Source organism: Pollachius pollachius, assembly GCF_949987615.1.
Source record: "Pollachius pollachius genome assembly, chromosome: 3".
Taxonomy (NCBI): Eukaryota; Metazoa; Chordata; class Actinopteri; order Gadiformes; family Gadidae; genus Pollachius; species Pollachius pollachius.
In genome coordinates, this window is record NC_136936.1 from 39859305 (window position 1) to 39868840 (window position 9536).

Below are 9536 nucleotides of genomic sequence, written 5' to 3' on the forward strand. Positions count from 1 at the left end.
ATAAAGGAGAGGAGGGAAGGAAGGAGGGAAGAGGATGGGAGAAGAGAAATGTAAACAAGTTTTGAACAAGGTGCTTGTGTTCTGGTTGCTTCATCAATCCACTGATTCAGTCCAACATTACACATGATTGTTTCTCTAAATGCCCACAACACTTCGAAATGTATATTGAGAGATAAGGGGAGAGAGAGAGTGTGTGTGAGAGAGAGAAAGAAAGAGAGAGAGAGAGAGAGAGAGAGAGAGAGAGAGGCTAATCAGTGTCTCTCGTGTGAAGAGGATCTGTTCAGTTCCTCTTCCTCTTTGGGGGTTTCTCATCCACATTGTACCAACACACACAAACACACACACACACACACACACACACACACACACACACACACACGTGCACACACACGCACACACACACACACACACACACACACACTTTGGCAACATATACAAACATGTACAAAGTTGAATGCTGTCGTCTTATCAAAATCAAACAGAAAAAACATAGATTGCTTGTAGAAGAACATATTATATCTTTGCCCAGTGAAGCAAGTAAAAGTCCCCACATATACAAAAGTAGGCCGAGAGGCAAAATACATCCCGTTGTCTTCAAGTGAGTCAAACTGAGTGAAACAGATGAAATAAAGAGACAATAACTATCGAGTTAGTCACCCCCCCCCACCCACCCCCCCCCCCCCCCCCCCCCACACACACACACACACACGCACGCACACACACACACACACACACACACACACACACACACACACACACACACACACACACACACACACACACACACACAAAAACACGCACGCCCACATGCTCACTTTAACGAGTTTAAAAACCACTCTCGCGGGTCCTGCACATTTGGGCTGGACGGGGATGTGCGCAGAGAGCCGTGGTCACCTCTGCGTGGGAGATGATGTGTATGTGGGCCGGGAAGTTGGAGCGCTTTTAACTGTTGGACTTGGAAGATCTCCTCACACGTAGCCTACCGTGACCCAAGTATTATCGGAGTCAGCAAAGAGCAGCTAGGACGCGGAACCAGGAGACATGAGCCTGCTACCCTCCTTCACACAGTTGTGTCTGCTACAGCTGTTCTGGTGCTACAGCGGCTGGAGCACTTCGACCGGTGAGTGATGGACTTAATAAATAAATCAAATTGTATCACAACTTTATCGATGCTTTTAACGTTTTAATGTCGGTGGTCTTATTTCACGCGAACGTCCCTTAAACAGGAGTTGAGTCTAAGCCTAACACTTGAATGTTGATTGATATATTATTTATTTAAGTAACTTTTAAATATGATTTGATTTAAATCAAGTATTTCTCTGTCGTTTCAGATTCCTTCCTGAATCCGTTCAACCAGTGGACGGATGATATTGATTTAGGACAGGTAGGTTTGGTTACTTGAGTTTACGCACATCTTACACCTTTACCTCTCTTTTATGTGTTTAATATTCCCAATGTTTGTTTATTTGCATTTTGATGTCGCTCGTTGTTATTATTTTCTATTACTTTTAGGCCGAATCAAACCAAAAAAGGGACAGATTTACACGTGAACGATTTCATGTCTTATTTAACGTAGGTTGTCTTTTTCTATGCACATCCAAAGATGAGTGGCGAATGCAAATTACATCAGTTTATTGCTCACATTTATAGTTGCATAAACCAACTGATCACACACCAACACTTAACAATAGGCCAATCTTCTTAATTTATCTGAATCTAATTTAAAAAATGTGTGCTTAATATCCGTTTTATAAGATTAAAATCTTAAATTAAATATGCTATATATAGATCTAAACGTTTAGTTATAACATTTAGTTTAGGGTTAAGTTATTATAATAGGCTATAGGTCTTGGCCTATGTTATTATAGTGTCTTCGGTTAAGTTCCGTTACTTTCTCATATAGTCTACTCTCGTCTAGGCCTCCGTGTATCCTATAGCTACTACTAGGTTACTCCAAGTGAAGACGGTATACAGAGCAAAACCTTTGTGGCTCGTCTGTGCCATTTGGTGACTTCCGCAGGCGAGGTAGAGGAATATGTGTAGATTCACTAATTCTAAATGATATATCTTCTTAAACTATAAAGATTACATTATCATTTAATTTTGTTTGAAAATTTATATTTGAGTTCATTATCGTATGGTTGTTATGCATATTGTGAGCCAAGGATATTAATATGAATCATCATACAATAATAATAAGCACAGAAATATGAATTATTATCCTCTATCGTTTATTAATTGACGATTATCATTATTGTCATAGTAAAACTTGTCAGGTTAGGAGTTCACTATTATCACTACCTCTGGTCAAGAAGGTCAAGCTGTGATGAAACCTTGAGTCAATTAGGAGCAGACAGAGGGTTGTGCTCGCTCACAGCTGTAAAGTTAGATGTAAAAAACACCTCTCTCAACACTTCCTGTCAGCCAGCCTTGAGTCACAGATCTGGAGATAATTACCCAGTTTTCCCTTCGCCTGGTCACACAGAGCCTCAACCCCTCCTCCTCAGACAGATGACATGGCCACAGGAGGCTAATAGAACAACATGCTACATGCGTCGACGAGAGGCCCATAGAACGACATGACACATTCTACCACAGTCGGCTAATATGCTCCATCCTCTTGCTTAACCCATTATTGCAAGAACGACTCCACCTCCAGGCTCCCACAGCTTAGGCAGCCCCTGGCAGTACGAGAGGACTGACTTACTATCTAATGAAAGACAAACGACATGTACCAAAAACACCACCTAACATACCTCAATCATAAAAATTAACACAAAATCAAACACAACACCAAACCCACAGCACCCTCACTACAACACACGCACCAAACTACAGCCGACTAGGCCAGAGGAAGAGCTATCCTCTGGCTTCATTTCATTCATCAGTAACAATGTAAATTGCGTCACTCCATCTAGGTGGCTGCCACCCTCCTCCCAGCGGACATTTGCGTGGCGTCCTCTAGAATAGGAAACAGGATGGAGGTGTTGGAACACTGGTTTATTGTGAAAGTCTGGAGACAATGATACATGCTCCATGTGCCATGCAGGAGATGTGTGGTTGCACACTGATTGCTTAATGGGCAACTGATGTTCAGCCTCACCCAGCCTCAGAGGCCAATTCATCTGACTCAGGCAAAGGGAAAGTGCTTAAACCAGCCACCCACACTCCAACAGTATATAATTGCTAAATCTCATGAATTTCTCATCTCAATCAGTTTCTTCTGAATGTTTCCAGATTCCAAGGCTTTACAGGAGGGAGGAGGTTGGAAATCTGGTGTGGAGGGATGAGAACGAGGTAGGCAGAACGCTGATTCACAAGCGTATCTAGTATCTGTGTTATACACTGACTACGCTAATAGTAATCTGTCCCAAATAGACGTCAATTTACTAGAATAAATGTTATGAGCTGAAGACACATTTTGAGATACTGGATTTACAGGTATGACATAAAACATACCAATAAAGTATGTATAAGATAGCAGTCATCCATACGTGTTACCATGTTGTTACATACCATCTGCAACATCCACAGAAAGGTTGGACCGTTGATTGCTACCTGGACCAATGAATAACACAGATCCCTGACCATGTATGATGGAAATGGTCCAACTTCAGTGTGATTTGTAGACCATGATTTTTGGTATAACATAACAAACCCTACACTTATCAGCCCTCTAAGAAAAGGACACATAATGACAAGCAGTGCAGGAAATGAGATGTGCTAAAATAGACCCTTTCCTGGGCCATCCTTGACGTCTGGGAGGTAGACGCATGCATAAATATCTATCCTATGCTATATCTTGACTGATGGTCTGTGCTTCTGTCTCTTACAGGAACAAGTACAGAATGTGTTCAAGAGAGTAAGTATTTTTTCTTAAATAAGGACTGCTGTGTTTCTCTTATGTAATCTAATCTAGCTTCATCTCATGTACTCTAATCTAGTTGAATCACATGTAATCAAATTATATGTAATCTCATGTAATCAAATTGTTTAATCTCATTGTATTCATTTCATCTAACCTAATGCAATATAATTTAATTCAATGCTATCCATTTGAATCAAATGTAATAGAATCTAGTTTGATATCATGTTATGAGGTTATATCTCATAAAATATAGTGTAATCTAATATATTTCTATATCATCAAAATTTCATCTAGTTTAATTGAATCATGGATTTCTTCTTTTTCTAGTTCCTCTTTCATTACTCCAAAGCTCACAACGCCTTAGGTGCCATGCAGCACATCCAACACAAGGTAACGCAACACAACAGCGTCACTTTTTGGATCACGGTAATTTTGATTGCAGCAGATGATTGGTAAACCAACCAATAGCTGACTGACTCTCTCTCTCTCTCTCTCTCTCTCTCTCTAGTCCAGCTCGGTCCATCCTCTGATGAGACTCTTCCCCAAACTCTCCCAAAGGAGGAAGAAGCAGCTCGTAATGATGGTGAATAACCTTCCTTAGCCTGGTGCTAGCTGTAGCACATTTTAATCTGTATATTTTTTATGTAGCTCTCCGTCACTCTACTTGTGCCAACAGATAGCTTTAACAGCCATTAATCCCCATAAAATAAACACTACACAATTAAGGGGGCAAGGCAATAGAGGGAATTGACCAGAAAAGCATCGGCATAGTGATCCCAGATCACCCACTAAGCTCCATTGCAAAAAGAACCTGACCTAGTGATGCGTGAGTCTTGAACATTTCGTTCAAAATAACGAACCCCGTATGTACCATCCATATCTATTATGTTTATGATCTAATAACAGGACACTGCAATGCACCATGGGATATAGTTTACAATAAAGTGTACATCAATTGTGCAGAATGGTTATTAGTGCACCATTTTAAGAAATTCAATTTGTACATGCAGACAATCCTAGAAAAATGTAGACACCCACCAATTCAAACATGCCATGCCTACTCGTTGTCTGTTTATATGTGACTATTAATCCTGTCTGTTTGGCTCCAGCAGATCCGAGAGCTCCCAGACAGGATTGATTAAACACCACAGAAGAAGAGGACAAGGACACCATCTTAACGCCATTTGATCATTTAACACAACAAATTATATTAAAAAAAACCTCTGCAAAACTCTGTCTTCCTGTTGTACGGTCCATCTACTCATGTTTATATTTGTATGTCAGTATGGATGTAGACAAACGTATTATCAGTGTATATATATATATATATATATATGCGCAGATATGGATAGTGTACGCTGTATGCATTTATTGAACATGTAGGAATATATTTGGTGTATGAATGTGTATTTAAGTGTAAATGTTTACTGTTCAGCTCCATTTATGTATAACCCTCTTTAAAATAATAAACACAGAATCACTGAAGAATGAACAAAGATTAACTCATTTTAATCCAACATGTATAAAATGTATGACATTTGTGATTATATACATATTCTCAAACATAATAAAAAGGATTGGGTTCGTGTTCAAAGACTTCGTAGATTATGATTGTTGGGGAGGAAGTTACAGAAGAAACTAATTGGCTACAACCTTTTGCAGTATGGCATCACCTTCCCATGATCCTATGTGTTGGCAATAGGGGTAACAGTATGATGAAAATAACAATCACTAACATTGGTATTCTAAACTTTAGAGTGGCGTAGGCTACAGTAGGGACAGCAGAGAATCTAGCCCAACTGGAAGGTCACAGGTTTGATTTCCCCCGCCACAGTGTGTAAGATCACCTCGTATGCAGACTGCTAGAGACTGATGTTTTTAACGTTAATCTCAACACACAACTAGCCTTCCGCCAATGTAATCACACTAGTCGTCGTCCGATTCACTGTCTCTGCCCGTGGGCAGTGAAGACCTGATGGAGCTCATCAGATGGTCCTGGATCTGTTTCTTGGGGTTCTCCTCCAGGTCTGTCTTAATGGCGCCGGACTCTGCTAACCTCCACTCGAGCTCTGATTGGACAGACACAAGTCACACGATCAAACCTGTGGCTATTTATCACAGGGTTCTCCCAGAAGAATGTAACAGTGGCGCTGTTCCGCCATGCTCTTTCCAGCGGCATTATGTGGCATTTCACAGCCAAGTAGGGTTTGCGCCATCTTCCAACGATTAATTATTTGAAGTATTAAGAGCTCTCTCTCTCTCTCTCTCTCTCTCTCTCTCTCTCTCTCTCTCTCTCTCTCTCTCTCTCTCTCTCTCTCTCTCTCTCTCTCTCTCTCTCTCTCTCTCTCTCTCTCTCTCTCTCTCTCTCTCTCTCTCTCTCTCTCTCTCTCTCTCTCTCTCTCTCTATGGTCCTACCGTCAGCCTTGAGGTTCATGCCCCCGAAGACGAGGGGGCCAATGAACTGAGCCTTCATCTCCCCCTCGTGGTAGACGAACACGGTGGGCAGGTTGCGGTCGGGGTAGTTGGGGATACAGGTGGTGGAGATGGACTTGAGGAATTTAGCCTGGGGGAACTTCCTGGCCAGCTCCGCCAGGTGCTGGTTGATCAGTGTGCACAGAGGGATGCTGGGAAACAGGGAGGGGTAATATATTAAGTGATAGGTCCTATGATGCACTGCTTTCTCTTACTCTATCCACAGCCTATATATATATATATATAACCATATTAAACATTGCTTGCCAAGGTGTAGCACGCTGACGCAAGGAGTCATACAGAGTCCCATGTTGCTCGCCAAGTTGTAGTGTGTCTGGTAAGGCTAGCAGTCTCACCCCTGTTTGTAGAGGTGCAGCACCACCCAGATGCCCTCTCCAGCCTGGTTCACCTCCTTGACATAGTCCTGACCCGAGATCTCCTCCAGTGATCCGAACACGTTCTTCAGCTGTGTGGCCTTCCACTCCGCCAGACGCTTCTGTCTGCAGAGAACAACCCGGTCAACACTCTCTCCCAACACGCTTATCATCATTCATGTGTCAAGAGTGCAACAGATTATGTTGTGCAATTCCTACATGATTACATTTATATTAAAGCCTGGCAGGCAATAATATTAATGACGTTTCTGGAATGAACTGTGCAGCACTGGAAAACCAAACCGAAAAAGCGTTTGTTCACAGACTTGACTTCCTGACAGGGTGACTTCAGGGTGCTTTAAGTCCTGTTGTGGCTAAACTATGTTAACCTAGATTTATTCATATTAGTCTAGGTTTAGGATGACACTTAGATCAGTCTGGACTGATATTTGTACCATAGCCTATTTTTAGCCTAGTTTGGTGATATATGTTCTGTTTAAACTAGTTTAGGTAACATTAGTCTAGTTTTATTTTAGTCCAGTCTACATAATTCCATTAAATCCAAACAGACCAGCTTCCCTTGCTGACCGCTGATCTTACCGGTACATCTCCATGGCTGATTCGTCTTCATCACTGAACTCGTCTTCATTCTCCTCCAGCTCCTGCAGACTCATGCTCTCGTAGGTCTTCACTACAGAAACAGAAAATCAGGGTCAGGATCATGCTAATATTAGTAGTACGGAACCTTTGTAGGAAAACAACAGGAAAAAACTTTATACAAGATTATACATTTTTGTTTATAAAGCGCCTTCCTAGAAACAAACTTTACGCAAAGGCAGTAAAAACGAAGAAATATGAAAACAAATAATCTAAAAACATTTTAAAAAGCAAAAATATTTCTAAAGAGCTCTCATATAGAGGTTTAATGACAAAATCTGCTGTCTAACATGACATTCTCACAAAAACTAATTGGACGACAGTGAGCATCCTGGTTGCCATACCGACGGACTGCTGCTCTCGGGCCAGCGCCGCCTCCTCCTCCTCATCCTTGATGATCTCTTTGGGAGGGAGGATCCCCTTCCGCCGCAGGATGTCGTTCCACTCAGTGTCCTCATTGGGGTCCTGGGGAGAAAACCGAGCCCCTTTAAACCCACATGGTCCTCAATCCGATTTAACTATGAGAGGGGAATTTTTACTTATCTAGTCGACTATTCTTTTTTTTACTCATATTTTGTATTCTCTATTTTCCTTATATTGTTTTATCTTCAGCAGAGCGACTGTGAAAAAAGATTTCCTTTGGGAATGCTTGGTAATGTGAATCCAATAACATTACACAAAAAATCCCTGGAAGTTCTATTGGACGAGTCGCATTAAGGCTTCCCAATAGCGCCGTCAACAGCGCCGCCAGTAGCATACTAGTAGCCAATGCGTAGCGGTTCAGGAAGCAGAAATCTGAATTAAACCCACATTCCCAAAACCCGACAGAATAATAAAGAGAACACTATTCCTACATCGCTTTAATTCTCCATTTACAATGACGGAACAGATAATCGCACATCGCCAAGTAATGTGTTTTACTTTTAAGGAAGTAATGATAATGCCGTACAATTGACCGATTAACTAAAGTGAATTGGTATTTTGGTAAGAATAGTGTGTAATATCAACAGTTTTTATTCACTGTTTTGCTGTACAGCTGAACCAGAGAGCTGAACTAAATCATACTATCAGTAATATTCCCACAGCTGTAAACACTTCTATCAAATGGTCAACCTTTTGTTAAATTAACGCCCAATAACTAACAAGAGCGTGTTAGATTCGTATTTTAACCATTACTGACCTGCATTTTGACAGAAGAGCTGAGATCAGAAACCACCCAACTACCGGAAACACATGGACTGCCCCCTGACTGCCTCCGACGCAGCACCACCGTTATTTTCGGCCCTATCATTGAAACATGTATTTAAGACGCTAGAATTAATACATGTTATATTAAAACAGAATAACTATAACTTATTGTCCTGAAATATGTTTTTTTATGTTTTGAAATGTGTGTTATCTTAGTTTAAAAGATTAGGAACCTATTTTGGAGGGGACAATAATAAACGTCGCATTGACTTCCGCCTTACGCCTCAATATGACCATACAAGGAGAGGGAGCGCTACGTTCCGTCTAAAGCAGCTGAAAGCAAGACAGCTGTATATACCTCAGAGGGAGCTGTCAATCATCACACACACACACGCACGCACACAAACACGCACGCACGCACACACACCCACACACCCACACACACACACACACACACCACACGCACACACAGCACTAGAATCACCAATGTTTGTTTTGTGATAAAGATAGTGTAGTCAGGGTATGTACTAATGACCACCACTCTCTTTAAGAACGTTTTTTCTATCCAACGAAATTAGAAAAACATTCCCGTTTATCATGGAAAATGTACCATGATCTAATCAGTATCCATTTAACTGTTCTAATTAAACTTTCAGTGTCGAGGGCTTCGACTTTTCCTCATTCAAAAAAGTACACGAGTTTCTTTCAACACAGTATGTGAAGTCATTATACTTAACCTAATGATAATTGTAATAATGTAGTAATGTATTCAATTGTTTCCACTGTAATCTTCATCGTCACCAACTTCATCATCTAATCAATCGCCCTCATGACATCTTTGTAGTTTCCTCTTATTTTTCGTTTTTCTCCCTGTTATTCCACTTTGGCCGTTATAATTACTACAATATTTGGGGGTGTAGGTCAAATGTTTATATTTACATTCGCACTCATTGTCAGTTTACTTTAATGAAGACTTA

General features: G+C 41.0%; 2 protein-coding genes across 3 annotated transcripts; one reads left to right on the forward strand and one right to left on the reverse strand.

The window, feature by feature from the left end:
- The first annotated feature begins 960 nt into the window (after nucleotides 1–960).
- On the forward strand, nucleotides 961–5352 carry nms (neuromedin S). 2 transcript variants are annotated; one of them, XM_079731188.1, is made up of 7 exons: nucleotides 961–1120; nucleotides 1332–1384; nucleotides 3238–3297; nucleotides 3836–3862; nucleotides 4196–4258; nucleotides 4377–4451; nucleotides 4978–5352. In XM_079731188.1, the coding sequence occupies exons 1-7, from the start codon at nucleotides 1042–1044 to the stop codon at nucleotides 5008–5010; spliced, it is 390 nt and encodes a 129-aa protein (XP_079587314.1). In that variant the 5' UTR covers nucleotides 961–1041; the 3' UTR covers nucleotides 5011–5352. The 2 variants fall into 2 exon arrangements, with proteins under 2 accessions (XP_079587314.1, XP_079587315.1); XM_079731189.1 differs by having other exon boundaries at nucleotides 4981–5336.
- A 9-nt stretch (nucleotides 5353–5361) lies between these two features.
- pdcl3 (phosducin-like 3) lies at nucleotides 5362–8662 on the reverse strand (the record flags this gene model as incomplete). Its single annotated transcript, XM_079731187.1, has 6 exons — nucleotides 5362–5937; nucleotides 6284–6492; nucleotides 6697–6840; nucleotides 7315–7405; nucleotides 7716–7836; nucleotides 8552–8662. The coding sequence occupies 6 exons, from the start codon at nucleotides 8660–8662 to the stop codon at nucleotides 5795–5797; spliced, it is 819 nt and encodes a 272-aa protein (XP_079587313.1). The 3' UTR covers nucleotides 5362–5794.
- Between the last annotated feature and the right edge of the window lie 874 nt (nucleotides 8663–9536).